Here is a 24,213-nt window from a genome sequence, read left to right on the forward strand (position 1 = left end):
ATAAACCCAGAATTTTAGTGACAAGCCATCTATAAAGGGATTAATACACAATACACACAACCCAAGTATATCTTGTTGATATCTTTCTTGTTGATATCTTTCTTTTATTAAGTATAGTGTATTTACAAAAAGGACAACACATAGGAGCAGCTATATCGTTCCGCTGTAAACGGATGGCATGATGAAAGAAGCACTTTGACACAAATTTCTCTATGCATTGCTCACTGCCTCAATCGTACACAGCGGCGGGTTGTCCTGTGCTTTCTAGACCCAATTCCAGAGTTGCACACGGGGAAACATCTTTGTTTTATACACACAAAGTGCTTTGGCCTTTTGTAAATGCATCTTTGAAGTGGGAGCTTGTAAACCCCCCCTCCACTCATGCAAACATCAATCTTCGCAATAAAACCACACCAAAACTCTAGGGAAGCACTTCAGCTAGGTAACCTTACAACATAATCATTATCAAATCAATCACTTCTGATTAATACCGGGATGACTGTGGAAAACATTACAGCGACAAAACAATTATATATATATTTGTAGGTAATTTTCAACATAACAGTCGAGTGTTTTTGTGTTTCTGTAATACATGATGAGACCGCACTGATCCCAGTCAATCCTTCTCTTTGTGTGGAGAAGTCAAATTGACCCGTTTTAATCATCCTGTTATATTGCTGGTCAAACTGATCCATCCATATCTGGATTCGTTCAATAAATTGCACCCTTTTTGTGCCTCTTGTTCAACTGCAGGCCAAACTGACCTGTAAAAATCATTTTCATCCCAGTTTGAGATTTTTTTTAAATTTGTTATAACTTTTTGAGTTGCCGGTACTTTAACTCTGTTATACTGTGGGTAAAATTGAGTCCCAAAACACAAGATTAGTCATTTTTAGAATTTTCTTACTTTTTATATTTTTTTTTCTCAATTTAGTTTTCAATTGCCGTTCATAATGACCCCTAAATTTATTTGAATTACTGTCCATTTTAAATTCCCTTTTTCTTTTAGTTACAATAACCCTCCTGTAAGTAGTTTAACAAACCTACTATAGTGCAAGTACATTAGATCTGCGATAAATGTACCTCATATTTATACCCATTTTTGTTGTAGTATAACTCTCGTTTTACATTGTAGGTCAAATCGACCACAGTGAAATTTTATTGAACAGTAATCTTAAAATTACAGCTATAAAGTTCTGAAAAATTATTAAAAGTAGTATTATGGTATAAAATGCTGGTTTATGTATAATAATCATGGACAGTAAATGTTTGTACTGAATTAAAAATGTTTGACAATAGAGTGAATGATCCTTGTTGAAATGTGATTTGCCACAAATAATGCAGTAAATGTTGACTAAGACGATTAGTAATGGACTTCATTGTATTGAATAGGATTTTTTTTTTTTAGTGTTACTTTCGGAATTAATGTCAAATTGACATAACAGGTGGGTTAAAGATACACCAGAGAGGGTGCAATACCACCTTCCTGGAAAAGGGAATGCAGGTAAAAATTAAAGATCTGGGTGAAAAAAACAAAAACAAATAGAGATGTTTACATGTTTGAGCCGCTGACGGATTTTGCAACCTCTTCCACATTTGGGACGTGAGGGAGAGCGTCACAATGCCGCCACTCAACTCCTGGTGGGTGTGGTCCTCTCCGCAACTGGGTTCAAGCTGCCGCCTCCTCACATAATGGAGCATTGCTCAGCCGCCCCGGCTCCACCAAGGCCCCCGGGGAGGGTGAGAGAGTCCAGGTCAAAGTTAAAGCCAGGAGGCTGGTGAGGGCAGAAGAACACACAAAATAAACAAAAACAATCAGATTAGTGGAAACCACGCGCAACATTAAAATGTGGGTTAGGGTTAGAGATTAAAAAAGGTTAAAAATGTTAAATGCGAGCATTTACACTACACTTTTTTTTTTTGCCAAATAACATTTAAAAAAAATGATCCAAGTCAAGCTTTAGGGGCAAACTGAACTACATTTATAACGCTTCTTTCTTCCTTCTTCTCAATGACAATTTTGAAAATTACAAAATGACTGAAATGTTGAACTTACTACATCTCCTGCAAGCTCTTTGGGTGGTTGTCCAAGGTCCTGCAGCTGTATCAGAACAAAGTGAAATAAGGACAATAATAGAACCCAAAGGAGTACTTTGACCTGAGTCCTCTTTACCTTCTGCATGAGGTCCATGATGCCTTCAAAGACCTTGTCACCATTTTCCTCCTTCTCAAAGTGCTGACAGATTTCTCCCATAACCTTGGCCTGCTGCTCGTAGCGTTGGGCGTCCTCTGGGCTCAGACTGGATTTGTTGGCCTCCAACCACTCTGGATACTGAGGACCAGCGGGTTTGTCATTTCATCAAATGAACAGCGGTCGTGTGTTGAATATGCTGACAAACCTTAGCGGTGATCTCCTTGAGGGACGGGTAGAGAACCTCCTTAGAGAGGAGATTCTGCATGATGGATTGCATGATGGGAAGAACGTTGGCGTCGTCCCCCGCGCCAGCCCCTTCGCCGCCCTCGTCCAATCCCAAGCCTTCCAGGGCTTTGACCAAATCATCTCCAGCCAGGCCTGAAGACTGCGAGAATACAAATGTGTGGACATGGTGGAACCACTTATACATTTGTATGACAACTAAATCATTCTGCCATGGAAGCTAATGTTCATCTACTGGAATTCCAACTTTCACTGCCCCCAACAAATAAACGACTAGTCCTTTCCGCTTGCGCATAGTGACACTCAGTTATGAGTAAAAGCAATGGCAAAGTCCACCTGCAAGTTATCGGTATTCTTGGCAAGGCCACGGAGAGTATCTTTGAGGCAGGAGGTGAATTCTTGCTGGGAAGCCGTGTCAGTTCCTGTGTATGACAAATACACTGTTAAACCAGGAGGGTCCAAAACAATAGTCGGTCAAAGAAAACATCCAAACTCGCCAACTTTGCCGGCGGCCTCCGAGAGTTTCTGAAAGTGCTGGAGCAGGTCGGGCTCCTCCTGAGCCAATTCCTTCATGGCTTTCTCCCACTCTTGCTGGGCCTGGGACGCCATGTCACCCTCAAAGAGTGTCTCGAAGAGCTTGCAATCCTCCAGCAGTGGTGGCTATGGGGCCAAGAAATGTGCTTGTTGTTTTTCATGACAAAAAAGCGCAAACTTGTGATGTCAACCAACCTTGTCTGCTCCATGGGTTGAGGAGGAAGGAGCTTTAGGTTCAGGAGGCGCAGGCTGCTTGTCAAAGTCATCCAGTGCACCTAAAAACCAAACAGAAGCCTTAACACTTCAGGTAATTCCCTTACAAAGTACATGACTACACTTTTAATTGCATTTGCAAGTAATGTGTTGGCTCCAAGGGATCACTTTAATGTGTTGGCAACTCCACCGGAGAAAACCGACGAACTAATAACTGCAATGTTCCACGACAGGAACAGCATAAAGATCCTAAAATGACGGTTTTTGAGTCATGTATTGTTTAACAATTTAATCAGAACCGTACTGTCCAGCAACTCGTCCAGTTCAGCGTCGTGGTCGCAGTGCGACTCTGCAGCTCCGGATGCCATGACGGAGTCAGTGGACGTGATGACAGACGGAATGCTGCTGCGGTGGTGAGTCGCATAAAATGACGTCACAGAAACAAGCGTCGCCCCAGTTTGACGTCTGTCCATCCGTACTTTCAAAAACAAGTTGAGCGCACTCTTGTGGCAAACAGAGAGAAATGCATTGTTTAAAAACTGGGCGAATTCCGAATGAAATGAAATGAAATAAAGTAACAATGGAAAAACATATTACAATGGAAACACTGTATAATATGATACAAATAACACAATCAAATAAAATACGGAAATAAATAATTAAGATGTAAATTAAATACCATAAAAATACAACTATAGCAAATACAAAACATATTACAATACAGTTAAATACAATATAATACAGTAGAACAGAAACTAAAAATTTGAATATAATGAGTACAATTAAACTCAAATGAAGCAGTGCAGTTTAAATTATTGTTAATACAATCTCAGAAATAAACCTTTAAAATAAATAATGAAACATTTAATCTAAAGTTAACTAAAGAGCACAACATACATATATGTAACAATATATTGAATTTAAAAGGCAATTTTAAAGAAAATCATGCCACATGTACTGAAAGAAATGACTTGGTATTTGAGTATTTTAAGGTATTCTAGCAAGAATTTAGCAATTGTTGATCAAGAAAATGGAACCACAGACAAGCTTAACAACAGCATAACTCAATTAAAGCCAAGTGAATCTATTCTGGAGGAATCTGCATGGTTGACTATTTTTCTCCCTCTCAAAATCGTTCTCCTTATTTTAAATAACAACGCTGAATTTCACACAATAAAAACCATTGTTAGAGGGGCCGTCGACAAGTTGATCAACAATCTGTGGGCTGTTCATACGAGCAATAAATGCAAGCCAAGTGAGTTATCACTGCTGTGCTAGAGGATCATGTTACAACATTTTTTCCTGCCATGGAAATCTACTTTTTGCAACTTTTTGGGGTCAACTTCTGCTTTGTGTCAAAGGCAATATTACTTGGAATCTTCCACAAAAACCAACTCAACGCAAACAGGAAAATACATTGAAGTTTAAGTACTATATTACATATATAGTTAGGTAAAATTTATTTCATAGTACATTGGACCCCTGCAAATTGTCATTTTGTTATCTATCAATTCACCTATTGGTGAATTTTTTAGTTTTGAATATTTTTTTCTAACACCCAAAACCAATTATTGGTGGTTTATCCTTATCTTTATAGCCATGTGATACAACATGTGACATTTTTTGATTGCCCATTACATCTGCAACTTGGAATGCAATGAGGGAAGTCAACAGCTGCTTGCTTGTATGTGGGATTTCTTTCAACTTATGTAACTTGTTTCATCCCTTTTGTGTTTTTTCATTTTCAAACGTTCTTCATTAATGCTTCTTGAGTTCTCGAGTTGAAGAAAGTGATATGGTATACAAATATTTATCAATTTTAACCCTTTAACTGATATTTTCAATTAACTATATTCAATAAACATTTACAAAAGGTTTTTTAAAGTGAAACACTTTTTACATAATATTTTTTTACCTTATCTATGACTGACTTGGGCCAAGTAAAACTAAAAACTGGGCCAGCCTTGAGCACAAATGTTGGCCCACCCTTGGATGAAATAGTGTGGCTATACCTAATGAAAAGTCCAGTGAGTGCTTCGTCGTCATGGATTTACAAGAAGTAAAAAAAAAAGAAAAGGGCCAGTACTGTTCCAAAAGTAGCACACGTAGTGAACCTTTGCACCACATTCTGTGTGTGTGTGTGTGTGTGTGTGTGTGTGTGTCTGTGTGTGTGTTGCACCATCCCCGGGGTGACCAGAGAGGAGGAGGAGGAGAAGGATGTTGACGAGGAGTAGCGTGGATGTGTGACGTGTACAGATGTGACTAACGGTACGAGGACATTCAATGCCTAATTTGGAGGTTGGGGCGGGGAGGGAGCTCGCTTTCTTTTGCTCCCCCTTCTGTGGGTGTGTGTGTGTGTGTGTGTGTGAGTGAGAGAAAGACTTTCCACTTCTGGATGTTTGTGTGAGACGCTGCAGCCGAGCGAGCGAGCGAGCGAGCACACCAGGTAAAGAACTTGTTGCATCTTGTAGTATCTTGTTTTTCTCTAAACTATGCGTGTTGAGTCTGAGAGGATGAAAGTTGATCAAGAAAAAAGAAGTCATAGCTACTTTGGATGTTTTTCTTTCATAATGAAAGAGTGCTAATATTGGAGGGAAATACTATCAAAATTTGTATTTACATGTGAGTCCAAATGTGCTGTGAGAAATTTGAGAGGAAAGTGGCTACTTTTGTTTTTTTCATCTTTGCTTACACGTTGGAGAAAATCAGGAAAAGATGGTCTTTTGTGGATGTTTACACTTGTGATTTATAGTTAAAATATGTAGGGAAGTGTGTGTGTGTGTGTGTATGTGTGTGTGTGTGTGTGTGTGTGTGTGGTGGTTGCAGGGCGCGGCAGGCAGCACACCCACCTCTACTACACTGGTCTTAATGAATGAACCTCAGAAAGGGTCACAAAAGCGTGGCTCACCCGAACCACGCTTTGTAAATAGACTAGATTTTTGGGAGAACAACAAGCTATAGCTTCCCCCCCAAAAAAACATTGTTACCCACTCCCATAACTAACCTTAACCCCTTCCCATATAAACCTAACTTAATACTAAGCACTCACCGCCAGGATCTGTCTCACCAAGTTATTGTAATTAATATTAACATTTAAAATAAAAACATGAGCAAAATAAAATAAAAATGAGAGTACAAAATAGCTTAGTAACACCTTACAAAGAAAAACATCTAAACGAAAAATCCGAAACAATTAGAAAGCTGCTGCTGACTGTTTTGATGGCTATAACGTCTCAAGGAATGAAATAATTATTTAATACACAAAATGAGGGGCCTCTACTTTTCCTTATTTAAAGTGTTTATTAATATTTAGATACAGTCGTGCCTCGAGATAAAAGTGTCTTAACATACAAAGTTTCCAAGATGAGTCATTCTTTGGCCTCTTGTTTCGAGATCCCCACAGCTAGATGACAGCAGCAAACTTTACAGCATTTGGCCACCACTAATTCGCATTGCTTTCATTGCAGTGGAAGAACAATATTAGTTCAAATGGCTTGTCAACTGCCAACAAACCCCACAGAAGAAGCCCAAAATGGGACAAAACATTGAGACCGTTGTGATTTGTGCTTGCATTTTCCTAGTGAGCATTTTACAAAGCACAATAATGGCGTGTCATTTTCATTATGAACAAATGTAAAACCCCAAAAAAATTGGTGTTTCTTGGGAGATTTGGAACAGATTATTTGCATTTCCATTCATTTCAATGGGGAACGATGATTTGAGATACAGTAGATGTGTGGTCAAAGAACAAATTAAACTTGTACATATCTTAAGCACACTAACCCGTTTTACTATACAACAGTGAGACAATTCTTTTCCTCGTTGTTTATGTCTAAAAAAAAAAGAAGACTTTTGGACGCTTATTTAAGTCTCACCACAAATTTCCCTCAGAAAAAAAAACCCCAAAACAAAGTGGGCTTTATCCCGCTGAAGGATTTATTTCGTGTGGTCTCCCAAGTGCACATTCAGCTTGGTCCTCATCTTGGCGTTGGTGCGTAAGTGAATTAAGGGATGAAATCAGGTTAGCCGCGTGTCGCCGTGGCAACTGAACTCATGACGGCGTCAGTCAGTAGTGGCGGGGCGGGTGGGCCACGTCCTGTTTTGCCGTCCTCATCCCGAGCACTATTTTCAGCCCTTGTCCATTTTGGGGAAGTTACACCCCCCTCGAGAAGTCCCAACCCTGGTCACCACCACTGTGTGTATGTGTTTTCCTTTTGTGTTTTCCATGCGGTACAGTGGAAAAGCAGTCTCCCTCCCCTCTACCCTGGAAGATATTTGGAAGCGCTTCTACATGATGTGTAAATGCTCCTAAAGCTTCCATAGGGCGGGAAAAGGGAAGGGAAGGGAGGGAAGGAACACCACCAAGGGAAGGGAAAGACAGATATTGGAGAAAGTAAGGAACAAAAAAAAGTTGGGGAGCCAGACTGCCATCTGGAACACATCAGTAAGTTGGAATTTTTTTTTTTTTTTTTACACATGGAATAATGTGGGCGGTGAAAGGGGCCCCACGGTGACTCACTCTTCTGCTATTCCATTCCATCACTGGCCTTCCAATGTGTGTGTGTGTCATTGAAGTGGCCCGATCTCAGGGCTTCCCCAGGTTCCTCCCTTCCAATCCTGCCCATCTCGTCAACTCCACCCTTCTTTCCTCACCTCCTTTGCCTTCATACCTGCTCTGCTGTTAATGGCAGCTAATGTCAACAAGGTCTGTTTATAGGCATCTCTGGGGGTACAAGGCTAGCGCCGCGTAAAGTCAAGCGGGTGATGAATGCCCGTTCATTCCGTGTGGTCCAAATGTTATTTTTTGCCTTTTCTTTTTTTATGCCTCATAAGATATAGCCTTTTCCAGTAGGCTGGTAGATTAGAATATACATTTCCAAAGTGTCATATCAACATCTAAATAATCATACTCATAAATACCAATGAAACATGAAAAGGCCCAGAAAATTGCATGGAAGACCATGAAAGCCGAAATCACCAAAGAAAGGATTAAATGCTCCAAAACGGCACCCCATTAAAAGCATTAGAATGTGCGTCTCCTATGGCAAAATAAACATAGCTGCCTTGCAGTAAACACATCAGGCACCCTTGGAAAGGATGACATGGTTCAGGAGAAGTGAATTCTTTTTAAGTGGATCTCATTGACAATAAATCTAAAGGCAAGCAGCTGGCCGCTGTCTGATTTACGACATTGTCGGGTGGAGTAGCGGGAAGAGGCCAATCCCCCAAAGTTGTTGGGCGTGGCAGGCATCTGCAATTTGGGATTTTTTACTACTGACGCTGGGCGAACCTTGGCAACTTTTCAGCCAAACCAGGCTTCTTTTCTTGCACCATTATGTTATCTTTGACTGTGTGAGCTAGACACCTGCTAGCTGTTAGCCGTGATATCCGTTAGCCACTGTTGTGGAAATAACAGCCGTCCAGATTGGTGACAAAAGTAGAAAACTTCATGCCTAAATATTGCTTTCTGATGAATGGCGTGAATAAATAGAGTTGTAATTGCATTTTGTTTTTGCCGAGTGAAGTGGGGAACATTAGAAATACACCAGCTGCCATGTCAATGTGAACACGGTCAATGACTACAGCCTTCCATTAGTCGCATAAGTCTTTTATCAGCCCTGCACAAGTGTGTTATGTCTACTTGGGCTCCAGTTGTGCTCCAGCGTTGAGTGAAGTTGGAAACCCCAAAGCCTTGAACCAAAAGCTGAGCAGTGAATCAAATGCATCAAGTAAAGTGGGACGAGTCGGCCCTCACCGATAACAGTGGTCGGCACACAGTGCGCTTCCCCACGCCTCGCCTACCGTGGATTCGAACATGGATGGAATGTTGGAGCGAGGCAGGCAGGCCAAGTCTTAGAGCAGCAGGAATGACTTGCAGACTGCAGCCGTAAAAGTCAGGCTGGAATGGAGCGGTAAAGGGGGAAGCCAGTTCTCAGCAGATTATTCAAGCAGATGGAAATGCTTCTACCACAGAGGAGTCATTATTTGTGCTGGAGACACAATAATACCCTTGTGTGCGTGTGCGTTTTTTTTTTTTTTTTGTGCTGTGGTGCAAAGTTTTTATGTTAAGCCATCACTCTCATGTGGCCCAGTTGGGCTATTACATCCTTTTACCAATATAGTACATTAGTGGCAAAAGAACAGTGGTGCCTTCCGGTTTGAGTCAACTGAACTGAACTGAAAAAAAAGAAATAAAAATAACAGTGAATCTCCATTTTCGGTTTGTAACTGTATTTGAAAGTGACATGCATGAGCTTGAATCATTCCTGTGTACTTTCTTCAGATTTGCATCTGCCGGTCTTCCCCCAAGCAAGACAACCAAACATCAAAATGGCCATTGTCCTGAAGTCTACCCCCCTCTTGTGGACACGCCTGGCGGCCCTGGTCTTCACCTGCGTGGCCTTCTCCGTGGCGGTCCATGGCGGGCGTCTGTACCACGGCACGGGCGACTGGTGCATCTTCTGCTGGGCCTTCAGCTTCGCCGGCACCCTGCTGGTGCTCATGGTGGAGCTGTTTGGCCTACAGACCAGATCGCCCGTCTCCTGGAAGAACTTCCCCATCACGTTTGCCTGCTACGCCGCCCTGCTGTGCTTGTCGGCGTCCATCATCTTCCCTCTGTACTACCTGAAAGGCGACATGGGGCCCAGCCGGGTACGCGACTTCCGCATCGTGTCCACCGTCTTCTCCTGCTTGGCCACCATCGCCTACATGACCGAGGTGAGCATCAGCAAGGCCAGGCCGGGCGAGGTGGCCGGCTACATGGCCACGGCGCCGGGTCTGCTCAAGGTGTGCGAGACCTTCGTGGCGTGCATCATCTTCGTGTTTGTCAGCGATCCGGTGGTGTACGACCGCCACGACGCGCTCAAGTACTGTATGTCCGTCTACTGCATTTGCTTCATCTTGTCCGCCGCCATCATCCTGCTGTGCGTGGGTGAGTGCACCGGCTGCCTGCCCTTCCCCTTCGCCCGCTTCTTGTCTGGCTACGCCCTGCTGGCCGTGGTGCTCTACCTGTCGGCCGCCATCATCTGGCCCATCTTCAACTTTAGCCCCAAGCAGGGCGGCAACAAGCAGCGGCCGTCCAACTGCGGCTCCACGGCCGGGCTGTGTACGTGGGACAAGCTGATGGCGGTGGCCGTGCTCACCGCCGTCAACTTTGTGCTCTACCTGGCCGACCTCATCTACTCTGCCCGCTTGGTCTTCGTCAGCGCTTGAGGCTGCGGCGGCTCCTCCAAATCTCAACTCGACTCCCAATTGGCTTCAAAAGTGGAATCATCCAAAATTCTGAATTCAAATGAAAATTTCATGAAAAATAGGCAACTGGCCTTATGAGTTGAATTGAATGAATATATTGGAAATCATCCAAATGAATGGAAACACCAAAAATCGGTTGCAGCCACAGATTGCGCTCCTACAGACACAAATGAAGATGAGTTTCACTTCTACTATGTGACTTAGTTGCAGTAGTATAAGCCATTTTCACCACCAAACATTTTACAAATTGAGTTGAAACTCCATTTTCATGAAAATGTCAACAAATCTAATTTGACGTCCGCACTCTCCAATTGGGTTTCTTTTTGTCTCTGATGTTTTTGTGGTTTGTCTGACTAGAAATGGTAAAAATGAATAAGGAAGGAAACTGGTTCAACCAAATTTTTGGTGAAAATATTCCCGCTCAGCAAATCTAGTCTTGTCAAAGCAACAACGGTGCTGTAAATTCAATTCAGTTCCAGTAAATACGATATCATTTTTGGGGGTGGGGTGGGGGGTGTCGCTACAGAAGGTTACCATGGCAATGAGGAGAAATTGTCATGAACGGGAAATGGGGGGAGGGGGGGGGGAAGTCAGAGTTTACGTATATGCCATGATAACTGTGTATTATTAGTTGGGACAAAATGTAGTATGTGGCAACATTTAAGACCGCCAGAATATTAATATTATAATACACTTAAGTTGATACTAAAATGATCAGGTTTCAGCGTATTGTCATTGAAGAATCCTCGGGTCTGCCAAATTCTGCTATTTTGCTATGTTTACTACATCTGCGCTTTGTGTCCGTTTGTTGAAGTACTCACAAGAGTGTGAAGCAAGTATTAGTAATGAAGTCTCGTTATTCCGCTGATCCACATTGGCAAAAGCTGGCGAGGATGCGCATGGAAAACATTGTAGTGTATTGTTATTCTTTTTCTTTCACCTTGTGAACGTCATTAACCAGCTGAAAATTCCAAAATGGTTTGTGTTACTTGAAGCAGCCGCATCACCTAAAATGAACGAGCGACTTGATGTTTATTCATTTCTATTGTACAGGGTGCACATACTTGCACGTTAAAATATATGGATGTGGATTTAAAAGAAAATAGACATATGTACACTGTATGTGCACAGCATATCTCACGCACTTAAAGGCTATTTGTCACACATGGTCAAGGGCTCTGTTGATTTTTTGAAGGCTGTTGTACTTATTTTGAAATAATACTTTTGTATTCTGCCATTTTGTGTTTTGCAGCGAAAATGTAACATTTTTTTAATTTCAATAAAAACATAAAAAAACACATTCTTTCCTTATTTACTATTAAATAGCAAAGGGCACATTCTCTGGAATTTAGTAGCATTTCCTACAAAATGTAACACACCCTCGCATGTCCCGATGAGACTTAAGTAGGAAAATAAAAGTGCCTGCTCTCCTGGGATTTTAGTAGGTTTACCAACAACTATTTCAAGTAGAAAAGGGAGCTGTTCTTATGAGAATGTAGCCAAAATTATTGTCAGAATTTCTATGAAATAGTAACTATTTGCTCATGAAAGCACCCCTTCACTATTAAATGATGTTATTTGACAGAAATGAGTAGCAATAAAGGCCTACTGTCAGACAAATTGTGTTGTTTTCAACAAATTGTGATGGACTAGGATGAGTATGAAGAGAGCAGCTTGAGGATTTTTTTTTCCATGTGTGTCAGTGTGAAATCTAAATTTGGTGGTTTTTGAAAGGTGTTGACTTACCACGTGTTCCAGAAGCCACCAGATGCTTGGTTTGTTCCAGTCGTCATGTTCTCCGAGCGAGAATTAGAACTTTTTTGCTCCGCAAAGTAAACGTCCAGTCACAGTGATGATGGCTTTCCATCAGCAAGTGCCCGGTGACGTCACAGAGGTTTCAGCTGGCAGTGAGACGAGGGGGCGGGGCCATGTGTTGATGGCTTCTGCAAAACCACAAGGTAGAAATAGTGAGGAACAAGCTCATGCTCAATTGCAAATAAGTTCAACAATGAGCTCAAGGTGAGAGATGGAGAGATGTTTGTGTTTGATGAGGTGCATGTGTAGTGTATGAATTGTTGCCCTCATGGAAATGGTGGTTGGCTTATTTCATTTGTACTTAAAAAACTTCCTAAACTACACTTATCTTTTCCCTCATCATTTTCTATAGCATCTATTTGATGAGCTAATATTGATAACTTTGCATAGGTTAGACACAAGCATATAGAACAATTATTTTGAAAGAATAGTTTCTGACACTTAGTAGTGATCATGTGCACAACAAAATCTGTTATTTGAAAAGAAAAGACATACATTATGCTGCTACCTGCTGTTCAAAGGAAACACTGCAACTTACATCTTGGTACATCTCCTTTAATCACTCTGACAAACTCCTGAACAAAATATATATGAGGAAAGCACATATGGGAGTCTGTTGGGAACTCCAGCCCCAAGCGACCCTGGACAACAGGATAAGCAGTAGAGAAAATGAATGGATGGTTTTTGCAGAAAGTGACAGTATCTCTTGATGGCCAGTAGAGAGCTCTGTGATGACGTGAAAGAAAAGCTTTAACAACTCTAAGCTCTGCTGTGGGGAGAAAAAAAAAAAAAAAGAGGACCCATAACCACAATGAAGAAAATATTCTTGCCTTGATTTTGGAAGACTGCCATCTTCAGCAAGCATTTTTCTGTCAAACTAGGAACTGAAATACTCTGTCAGAATAGCTAAGCAACCTTGCAACTGCAAGACAGAATACATCAACTAAATATATGCTATAGAAAAACACTTGACTGTCAGCTCCAGAAAAACACATTGACATTGTACCAATGTAATTAACTGCTGATCGATACAGCAGGTAGCTTTTCTTTCTGGTGTCCAAAGTCAGCAGAAAACATGTTTCACCATCCATCATTATTTCTTTTTATTCTCTAATCATGTTTTGCTTGTACGCGCTCGGTGGCGCACTGGGTAGCACGACCGCCTCACAGTTAGGAGGGTGCGGGTTCGATTCCACCTCCGGCCCTCCCTGTGTGGAGTTTGCATGTTCTCCCCGGGCCCGCGTGGGTTTTCTCCGGGCACTCCGGTTTCCTCCCACATTCCAAAAACATGCTTGGTAGGCCGATTGAAGACTCCAAATTGTCCCTAGGTGTGAGTGTGAGTGCGATTGGTTGTCTGTCTCTGTGTGCCCTGCGATTGGCTGGCAACCAGTTCAGGGTGTCCCCCGCCTACTGCCCGATAACGGCTGCGATAAGCTCCAGCACGCCCGCGACCCCCGTGGGGACTAAGCGGTTCAGAAAATGGATGGATGGATGGATGTTTTGCTTGTGCTATGAATAAATAATAATTGCCTTCTTTGTCTTCTAGCCATGTCTTTGCAAATGCATAGTTACTGCTATCAGGTTCTATTAACCATGCAAGTAAATTACACTGCACAACTGAAGGGTAGGCTTAGGGTAAAACACCCAAATATATATATATATATATATATATATATATATATATATATATATATATATATATATATATATATATATATATATATTATAAATACACAGCTCTCTTATAGACGCGCATGCTTGACTTAAGGTTATGGCTAGCCTGTGTTTATTGATCCCTTTTTGAGGCTGTAATCAATTCATTTGCACATGTGGCATTAACACGTCAAGTTTTATGTTTCTTGTTAACTTGTTATACTGCAGGCTTTCTGTTTGCCACTAACCCGCTTTTGAAACTTTATGCGTTGCGTATAGGAAGAAAGAAAGAAAGAAAGACGAAAAGAGAAAGATGGAGATGTGGGGAAGTAATTAAATGCAGCCTGTCATTAAACACGAGGAGGGTGGGTGGCTGGGCTTGCAGGCCTTTAGCAGTAGTGGCAGAATTTTGACTTCATGATAAAGCTGTGAAGGAGATCCACAAAAGAATATTGTGTATTGTAACTAATTACGGCTTCTTTTTGTTAGCATGATGGATTAACGACGAAGCTATAAATGAAGGTGCAATGTATCATAAGGCATCAGCAGTGACTCAACACTGCCCCTTGAGGAGCAAATTGTTATCAAGCTTGTCTCACTGTCATCCAGCTAGAAATTCTACACAATAACATGAATTATTTGTACTGCATTTGATAGTTGATTCAATGCATGGGTGAATTGTCGAATTACGACTGACCACTCACCCATATCATTGGCAATGACTCCTGTACAGCGCAGAAATACTGAAATGCATACAGACTGTAATACAGTTAGTTAGTTTTATATACCAAAGTGTTCATAGTCTAAAATGGTGATGTCATTAAATGTTGTCCCTCCATATTGTCTTGCCTTGTATACTTACAGAATATCTTATTACTAAAACAATGAATTGAAATGCAACACCCTCATTTCTATTATTCCAGTTCAGATAATAAAGATTTGATTGGATCTCTTTCTGGTTTTGCTACCTTAACGCAGAGCAAAAAGCACTGATAGTACACTGTACTCATCACCAATTACAATCATGAATAAACACACATTCAAGTTGCAAGTAAAAGCGTGTACATGTGTGTGTGTATGTATGTGCATCCATCCATCCATTCCTGGGGTGCAGTGGAGCATCCACCGAGCTGATAGGAGCTGAAGTGTAATTGTGTCAGAGCAAAGACCCAGAAAATACAGAGAGACAGACAGATAGATAGAGACAGGAAGAGAAAGCGGGCCAGAGTTCCGCACATCACCCTGAACTTAGCTAAATGTCATCCATAAAGATATTTTATTATTTGGTGCTTCAGTCTGCTGCACATAGAACATTTGGGTTTAACTCAGCGGCCTCCCACCTGCTTTGCATGCTCCATCATTCAGGCTGCAGCTGCTTGTGACTAATAACACCACCCAACATCCAAATTGAGCTTCTATCTGATAAATGCAAATGCCAGTCATCAGTCATTTGCAGGTACAGTGCAGGATCATTTTCCATTCAATTCCAATGCTGATTTCTGACTTGTGTAATTTGTTCATTTGATGAGGTCCGTCCGTCCGTCCGTCCGTCCGTCCGTCCGTCCGTCCGTCCGTCCGTCCGTCCGTCCGTCCGTCCATCCATCCATCCATCCATCCATCCATCCGCCAGCCCGGCCAAATTCAGCACCAGTGTTGTTATTGTTATCTTGAAAAAGTGAATTATTTACTTTTCTGATTACCTGATTTGCAACTTTTGTGGGTACAATAAACTATAAATCAGAACAAAGATCATCATTACAGATTGTATTTGACTGTTCAAGGTCCCATTGATATTTTGAGGAGTAAATTTAAACACCATATATATCTATCAGAGTTAGAAGTGACTAACGCTGTTGAGGTTCAATTGCAAATTTTTGCAGCTGGCTCCAAATGTCAAGTGGAAATCATAAAAACAGAAAGAAGCCTCTTGCTCCTTCTCTCATGTTACATCTGCTGCTGCTTCTTATGTCGTTCTCATTCGCAATCCTTTCACCATCTGTTAGCAGCAGAAAAAAATAAAAATAACACTGTAGTTTTAGCAGCAGTGAGAGAACTGCAAGCTTGTTAGAGTCATAAACTCCTACAGCTGATTGATCAATTCCTCAAATAGACTGGTTAGGATGATCACAATACAGATCCGATTTAGAGAACCTCCAACATCTGGCATTTAAAATTAACATAATGAAATGAGCAATGCTTTTGTTTGTACTATTATACTGCTATGTGCTTTATTGTTGTCCTGGTTTCTTTGTTCCTCCTACTAATCTACACTCTCAGAAATGATTTTTTTTTCCCGTACCTACCATGGCATTTAAGGGCATTTGAACTGATTTGAGAAAGAAAAACGGTGAACGATAGGAGAGTAGAGGAGCAGGGGGGGGGATGGGACGTTGTTGCCATGCCAACTGCCATCATAATCATCCTAATGATTGATGTGCTGCGCTCCATTTCTTCTCATTTGAACTCTGTCTGTCTCTTTTCTCTGTGTCTGTCTGTCTTTCGGTTTCTCACTTCCTCACTCTGTCTGTTTTAAGTCATCATGGCCTATTTTTTATCTTTGTGTTGGTGCCAATATTTCACCACATAAACAAACAAGCGCAAAACAGATGTTAATAGAAATCCAGCTGGAAAGACAAATGGTCACTTTACACACAGACCTTTTCCCCAAACTAATATTCGGAGTACTGCAAGGTAGATTTTTTTTTTTTTTTTGTATTTGGGTTTCATATCAAAAGATGAATATGCGACAAAAGTTCAGAAGTCCAGCTTTTATTTTATGCACCTATTAGATGTGTTAACTTACCTTCTGTTTGAACCCAACCCACTTCTTAAGTGAGCAAAAGTATTGGAACAAAGATTATTAAAGGCTCATGTATCATGCGGTTTTAAGCTTTCCATAGTTAATGTATATGATTATATATTAGCCTTGTCACAATGGCCGTCTTATTTCTTCAAAATAACTCTAATATATAATGCCGCACTATATGGACTAGAAAGTAGTTTGGACCCATCATGAAGCGAATCCTTTCTTTTTTTCATACTTCTCTTTCTTGATGATGTAAGTGATGAGTGAGTCTAACTGTGGTCATAGTTTTCTTTATTTTGATATTCTGCTGGATTTTTTCACAGGTAGAATTGGAAGAAACGGGTTCGTAGTTTTGTAGCAGAAGACACTACTAAATAATACAAACCTTTTAGTGTTCGTCTTCTGCAGCACTGCTTGCACTTTGGAATTACTGACGCTGTTACAGCAACTTGACTCCCTCCCACGCTCCATTTAGATGAAAGTTAACTGTCATCTCTATCTAACTTTGGGTTAACGTGAATCATTGGAATTCTCATTTATAGTCCTTTCATGCTTTACGTTTGGTGTATTTTCTAGCGCTTACATTTACAAATATAAATATATATTTGTCATTTGTAAGCGTGGAGCTGCACAATTCCAATCAGGCAGGAAGTGGCCATAAGCACTGCAGTCCCAATCTCTAGAAATGTAGTCGCTTTTTATTGCAGTCAGGCTTCCTACTTCAAGCGCTAATGCATGCCGAGTGTCAGTTTGGAAGATTACTCCGGCTCAGCAAATGCTGTGCCATCTCCCAAGTACACAGCCGAGTTAAAACAATCGAATCAAACCCATTATGAAAGTTGGATCAGTGTCACGCCCGTGCCACAGCACGCTCGGCCTGCACTTTGCTCGGCCACACCCCTTTCGTTACCATAATGTCTGTCACCTGCTTCCTATTGTTACCCTGTGTATTTAAGCCCTGCCCGTGTGTTTCTCCCTGTCGGTGTCTACTGTTGTGTCCATTCCTGTTCGTGCCCAGTGTTCCTGTTCGTGTCATCTGGTTTTCCCTCGGTCTGTCTGAAGGCTCACGGTCAGAATTTTAATCTTGTCCAAGGGGACTTCATGTCGGTCAGTCTGTCTGTTTTGCTGGCCGTGAGTCTTCCTCCCGTCTGTGTCGTTCGTTCCCCACCTGCCTCCCTTCCAACTCCTTTTCCCTGCAATAAATCCTGGTTCAAGCTGCATTTGGTCGCCCTGGCTCAACTCATTCCTGACAGAAGACACCGACCATCACAGCGACCAGCGCTTGGACCAACCCTTTGCCGGCTCCCGCAACTGTTCCATGGTCGCCAAGGAGATGAGTTCAAGCGACGCAAGATGCACGGTTGCCCCCCCCCAAAACAGACCCGACGGCGCGGATGCTGCGGCCGCCACCAGTTCCGGCGGCGCGGATCCAGCGGCCGTCATCCCGTCGGCTTCAACGGCGCATGACGCACGGCCGCCCCCCGATCCAATCCCGACGGCGCGGATGCTGCGGCCGCCACCAGTTCCGGCGGCGTGGATCCAGCGGCCGTCACCCAGTCGGCCTTCGGCGGTGTGTGACATGCGGCCACCTCCCCATTTCCTCCCGGCTCTTGTTGGACAGTCTTGGACTTTTTCTTTTTTGGGACGTCGGGAGCCGTCCCTTGTGGGAGGGGTACTGTCACGCCCGTGCCACAGCACGCTCGGCCTGCACTTTGCTCGGCCACACCCCTTTCGTTACCATAATGTCTGTCACCTGCTTCCTATTGTTACCCTGTGTATTTAAGCCCTGCCCGTGTGTTTCTCCCTGTCGGTGTCTACTGTTGTGTCCATTCCTGTTCGTGCCCAGTGTTCCTGTTCGTGTCATCTGGTTTTCCCTCGGTCTGTCTGAAGGCTCACGGTCAGAATTTTAATCTTGTCCAAGGGGACTTCATGTCGGTCAGTCTGTCTGTTTTGCTGGCCGTGAGTCTTCCTCCCGTCTGTGTCGTTCGTTCCCCACCTGCCTCCCTTCCAACTCCTTTTCCCTGCAATAAATCCTGGTTCAAGCTGCATTTGGTCGCCCTGGCTCAACTCATTCCTGACAATCAGAAATCAAATCTGCCTTGCAAACGATAGCAATGCTCAGGCTTCTGACAATAGCCATCAAACTTTTGCGTTACATCATTTTAGATTGTGGAAATGGTCTCAACGTTTAAAAATGGGGATTGTCTATGATTTCAGTTGCTGGATTTAAAATTACAATCCACAGTTAATGATAATGATAATAATAATAAAAGAATAAACAATTTCCACTGCGTCTGGTTTTGGCAACTTTATACGTGTCTTCAACAATTCAGAACAATTCTGTCACAATAGAAGCCAACATTGCTTCAAGAAATGACTGTCGTTGACCTACCACGTGGATTATTTGTAACCAAAGAAACACTTAAATCGCCATAACGCTGTTATTGAGGTCAAGGATTAGAGTCTTGAGGAAATCTAAGTGACTTCAAATAGTGTAAGTGAATGCGCATGCGTGTGTGTGGAGCAACTTGTCAAAACAGTGTACAGTTTATTGTCACACTGGACTCAACACAAACTGACAGGCTGTCAGCAATGCTGTCTCTTCTTTCTTTCGGTCTCTCTCTCTCTATCACACACACGCGCGCGCAAACACACACACACGTGCGTGCAAACATCCATTTCCAACTGATACCCAGATTTGAATGAAGGATTCATTTGATGTACCAATTAGATTTGCAGCACTTTGAATATTTTGAGGCGCTCTATAAATGAGCTAGCCTTGTGCTTACCTCAAAACTTATGTGAAGAAAAAACTTTTGGCTCATTGTCTCATTGCATGATTAAGCTTCTTCTGATCACTTTGGATCGTTTTATTTTTCTTGAATTCACTAGACAAAATGGCTTTGTAGACTTCAGGTGCATCATTAATAAAGAGCGGTGAATCTCTTCCAGAAGCAGCCATGCAAGCCCAAGCCATGACATTCCCATTTCATTTTTTTGCCTGATTGAATTTGCCTCGAGTGCTTGGCAATTAGTTTTCGTCTTATCATTACATCAATGTTTTGTATCCTGCTTTAATAATAAAAACGCTTTGGAAAGTCTTTGGAAATTCTTTGTAGCTGTATGAAATATATTTACAGTCATTCATTTAATTGCAAGTGTTTCTTTCAATTAATTATTTTTAAAATGATAGACCATGTTGTTAGATTTTAAATAACCAAAACAGGGTTGGTTAACAGAGTTGCTACACGTTTACCAGAAAGTGACAACAATAAAACCATTTCCCATGAGTGTTTTTTTAAATTATTTTTGTCAATAAATTGTGATATGAATCTGTGAGAGTGTCTGCTGTTTACCATCACGAATGGATTGTCAAGTCAGTTTTTCCTTTAATCCTTCCACACACTGACCAGCAGCCATGCATAAACGAGAGCACAACTGATTATAAATACATGCCTACTTGATAGTAAGTGTGCATTGATTTTTTTTTCCAAGAAATTTGATGTGTGTATGTGTATGTTCGTGTGTATGCATCACAGTAGCATAATAAATAGCCCCGTATGAAATAATGATGAGACTGGGTGTAAAACTGTGACAGCAGGGAAAAATAGCCCTGAATGATGCATCAACCCTCAGCTAAAAATGTGCAAATGAATTCAATGGCACTGCCATTCACTCAGAACAGAGAATTCTTGTGTGTTTGTGTGTGTGTGTGCGTGCGTGCGTGCGTGCATGTGTCCTTCACTTTTCTGATATTATAATCTTGTCTTCAAATGAATTCATATACTGCATGACCACAATACAAAAAAAAGAGCAGCAAAATATACTTAACACAAATGATTTGTCTTTCAATTGATTTCACAATTTGTTAAGGGAAAGATAAATAAGCTTGTTTGCATATATAAAAGACAAATAATATTACTTTTTAATTCATTAAAATACCTAGACCTTCTAAATAAACTTTCTAAATACAAAATGATTGGCCCATTCGGTCCACAGTTGAAATCTGCACAGTGGCCAAGCAGCTGCTCGACTAATGCAAAGTACAAAATAGAAGTAAAAACAAAAGCTTAAAATATGTATAGGAGACTTGAAGCTCTGAAAGGTTTTACTTTAAAGAAACACATCAATTATTGAATTGTGTGTGGGGAGGAGTGGACTGCCAGAGCAGCTACAATGTGGAAAAGGCTCATTCATGTGCATTAAGTGCTACACGCTACATCCATGATGCTACAAAGATAGCTTACATGTTTGGAATGCGCAAACTGAAAATATTGTGTTGCATAGAATATTGTGTCCTGACTTCGGACCTACTTTTAAGCAGATGACCACATGAAGGAAATTTGTCGTCGTGTGCAAGGTTGCACTTAGCGCCTCTCCAAGGCAGAATATCATATTGCACGTTTTCAAAGCTACTGACATTCCTCTGCTAGTGGAAGGAACAGTATTGGTCCATATGCCTTTTTTTACAGTCAAAAAAGATTTACGAATAAAGCAGTGATACGGCTACATACTTGTATGTATGTAAGCTCCCTCTAATGAAATTCTAAAGATTAAAAAAAATGATTGAAATTGGGATGGATGATGAATAGAAAAAAATCTAACTGTGGCTTCCAATAATATTAAACATGCATTTGGGGTTAAAAGGAAACTCTTCCTCATTTTTTTTCGGTAAACACTTGTGTCTCCTATGCTACTGTATTTTAATGTTGGCAATGAGAGAGCCAAGCATTTTCAGAGGTGGTACTTATTGTAAAAGTTTGAGAACCACTTTAGTATTTGTGATTGTTGATCCTCGGTTGAGGTCTGCACTCTACTGAGTAGCCATTGTTATACTTTTTTTTCATTTGTAATGATGTCTTTCCATTTTACCCACAAAGACAGCTATTCAGATGGAGTGATATATAATACTGTTTAACATTCATATCTAAACAAAGCAAAGGCTCAATATCCAAATCATGTCTCAGCTTTCCACATGTGTGGTTACCTTTCATTGTCAGAAAAGCACTCCCGACTCAATCTATCCAGTTTTACAATTATTGTCATATGCAGTACAGTATGCATTTTTTCAATGATTGGGCATCTCTGAAGCTATTTGAAATATATATATAGAGCATTTGGAATTAAGACCATTTCTTCTTTTTTGGCCCAGCCACTTTTTTCCCCCTGCCATTTCTTTAATCTTCTGTCACACTCGAGATAGCAACAGGGCTGTTTTATTCCTGGAGGACAGAGTGTTTTTACCCTGGAGTGGATTGCTCTGCTATGAATCTATAATGTAATCCCCCAACATGAGGAGACACCCATCATTCAAATGTTACAGTGCATTACATTTCCAACCCATCAGATATGTTGGAAAGCTCATACATTGAAATCTGAGCACTATATGACGTGGAGAAGGAGTGTAAGTGTTCTGCCAGTGTGTGTGTGTGTGTGTGCGCGTGCTACTTCACTTGGGAATGTGTTTTTGTTCGTTGACATGCATTAGGATACAGTAGGTGCAGCACAAGCATAGTTTAGTGAGTGCATGAGTTTATCGTGTGTATGTGTGTGCATGTGCAAGATGTACGAATGCATTTGATTGGGTTCGTGTGTATGTGCCTTGGTGTGTGTGCCATTTTATATAGAGGAAATATGTGTGGGGGTGGAGATTGGAGGAGTGAATTATGCCTTTTTCAGAGGGGAGGAGTGCATATATGTATGTGTGCATGTGGGGGATGGGCAAGCACACTATGTATGTTCAGAGAGAGAGAGAGAGAGAGAGCGAGAGAGCAAGAGAAAGGGTATATATATATATATATATATATATATATATATATATATATGGAGATTGAAAATCTAAGGACATGCATTTTAATGATACTTTAATGGGTGTAGGCAATAAACACTAATATGCATGAGCTGCTATTTTTCCGTGTGCATGTGCATGTTTGTGTGTATGTTTATGTGTGTGTTTGTGTGTATGTGTGTGTATATATATATATATATATATATATATATATATATGTGTGTGTGTGTGCGCATAAATTGCATACATATGTCATGCGGCTCTGCTCCAACATAGTGTAATGCTCTGTATGAAAGAAGTAAATCTGTATTTTATGTGCGTGTTTGACCATCTGTTTAATGGTGCACTGAGTGCGTCTGAGTCAGAATGTGCACATCTGTGTCGGGCAACTAACCTTCTATGTTAGCTTGAACTGAATAGTGCTGTTTGTCTTTGTTTCATTCTGTAGTTCTTATTCACCCATTCTCTTCATTTACAAAGTCAAACTTTACATATGCATTTCCTTTATTTTGAAACTTGTGCTTTATATGTGCATGGTTGTCCATACATTAGACCTTTCGTCTTAGAAATGAAACGATACAACAAAGTAGCACCGCTCATGATCAATTCTCATCACATTGTGATTTTCTATACCAGCATGGACTCCAATGAAAGGAACAGGGGAAGACAGTCCAGTGCAGACACCCAGACACACTGTTGTGATTGGTAATCCTTGCACCATCCATTAATAGATGAACATGCATGCACACAGAATATGGAGAACAGAGTGTACAAGCTTCCCATTGATTAGCAGAGGCAACAGAGGGTCAGGGAAAAGTTGCCCGAGCAGCACAATCTCCTCATAGTGGATGCTTGTAGGTCAGTCAAACAAGTTGAAAGCAGACAAAAAAAGGAATTGTCCATTATGTGCTAAGAAACCCACAGCACGAATCAGCGTCTTCAATCTTTTTGATGATTTGGCGTGTAGAGTTCATCCATCTGCTCATTCCTTTGTCATACTGTGCTGATGATGCATCTTAATTGAATCTTCACATGATGATGTCATGTCTAAACCATATAATAATATGGAAGCTGCATTTAGAGGATAGAGACTGATGAAGTTGATCTCTATAATAGCTGTATCAAAACTCTGCTACTAGCATAATAATAATTCAGTTGTGTGTGGCTGCTGTAACAAAATGCTTTAAATGTAGTATTGGGACAAAAGTTAGTAAGTTATGAAATATCATGACATGCATCCAGGGACATGATGTGATATCTTAAAGAGCTTCTCAAAGCGATGTATGTAATGTGGGCTATTTTTTAAAATATTTTTTCAAGCAGACTCCACAAATAGCCTCCATCATATTCGCCAATTTCCAGCAGGACATCTAACACAAAATTTCTGTGTATCCATTACGCTCTATTCCTTGTCATTTCATTAATCACCTAGCCATGAGAACGTCTTTTTGAAACAGCTTTGGCGTCATAAATGATGTATTTGACCTATACAGTCATGAATCATGATTTGATACATGCAAGCCTGTTCTTTGACTAAAGGTACTGTATTGCTCAAAAATTGAGAAAAATGAGCACAAAACTCTGACAGCTTCTCGATTTTTTAAATTACATCTAAAATTAGATCAAACGTAATATTTCAGTATAGGGCAAGTAAAAAATAAAAGACAAATTTATCAAGTGGCCTATTACTGTAAATGGATAAAAAAAGTAAAATTC

General features: G+C 41.1%; 2 protein-coding genes and 1 long non-coding RNA gene across 4 annotated transcripts; 1 reads left to right on the forward strand and 2 right to left on the reverse strand.

Moving 5' to 3' along the window:
• Positions 1 to 68: 68 nt before the first annotated feature.
• pex19 (peroxisomal biogenesis factor 19) lies at positions 69 to 3,643 on the reverse strand. Its single transcript, XM_049746304.1, has 8 exons — positions 3,489 to 3,643; positions 3,167 to 3,246; positions 2,935 to 3,097; positions 2,774 to 2,859; positions 2,400 to 2,579; positions 2,174 to 2,332; positions 2,057 to 2,101; positions 69 to 1,775 (listed from the first exon to the last, which is right to left on the reverse strand). The coding sequence occupies exons 1-8, from the start codon at positions 3,550 to 3,552 to the stop codon at positions 1,686 to 1,688; spliced, it is 867 nt and encodes a 288-aa protein (XP_049602261.1). The 5' UTR covers positions 3,553 to 3,643; the 3' UTR covers positions 69 to 1,685.
• Positions 3,644 to 5,466: 1,823 nt separating this feature from the next.
• LOC125984451 (myeloid-associated differentiation marker homolog) lies at positions 5,467 to 11,733 on the forward strand. Of its 2 annotated transcripts, none has more exons than XM_049746305.1 (2): positions 5,467 to 5,630; positions 9,468 to 11,733. In XM_049746305.1, the coding sequence occupies exon 2, from the start codon at positions 9,515 to 9,517 to the stop codon at positions 10,394 to 10,396; it is 882 nt and encodes a 293-aa protein (XP_049602262.1). In that variant the 5' UTR covers positions 5,467 to 5,630; positions 9,468 to 9,514; the 3' UTR covers positions 10,397 to 11,733. The 2 variants fall into 2 exon arrangements, with proteins under 2 accessions (XP_049602262.1, XP_049602263.1); XM_049746306.1 differs by lacking the exon at positions 5,467 to 5,630 and adding an exon at positions 7,604 to 7,628.
• Positions 8,296 to 12,380, reverse strand: LOC125984452 (uncharacterized). The gene is made up of 2 exons (XR_007486970.2): positions 12,182 to 12,380; positions 8,296 to 9,083 (listed from the first exon to the last, which is right to left on the reverse strand). It is a non-coding gene; the product is annotated as an uncharacterized lncRNA (long non-coding RNA).
• Positions 12,381 to 24,213: the final 11,833 nt, after the last annotated feature.

Source organism: Syngnathus scovelli, chromosome 17 (genome assembly GCF_024217435.2).
Source record: "Syngnathus scovelli strain Florida chromosome 17, RoL_Ssco_1.2, whole genome shotgun sequence".
Taxonomy (NCBI): Eukaryota; Metazoa; Chordata; class Actinopteri; order Syngnathiformes; family Syngnathidae; genus Syngnathus; species Syngnathus scovelli.

What these genes read in the sequence shown, in the direction of transcription:
- LOC125984451 (XM_049746305.1), top strand. Translation starts at nt 9,515, where the DNA reads ATGGCCATTGTCCTGAAGTCTACCCCCCTCTTGTGGACACGCCTGGCG.
- pex19 (XM_049746304.1), bottom strand. Translation starts at nt 3,552, where the DNA reads ATGGCATCCGGAGCTGCAGAGTCGCACTGCGACCACGACGCTGAACTG. An exon ending in ACTGGACGAGTTGCTGGACA is followed by an intron (nt 3,247 to 3,488) that starts GTACGGTTCTGA and finishes TTTGGTTTTTAG; the next exon opens with GTGCACTGGATGACTTTGAC. An exon ending in TCATGGACCTCATGCAGAAG is followed by an intron (nt 2,102 to 2,173) that starts GTAAAGAGGACT and finishes GTTCTGATACAG; the next exon opens with CTGCAGGACCTTGGACAACC.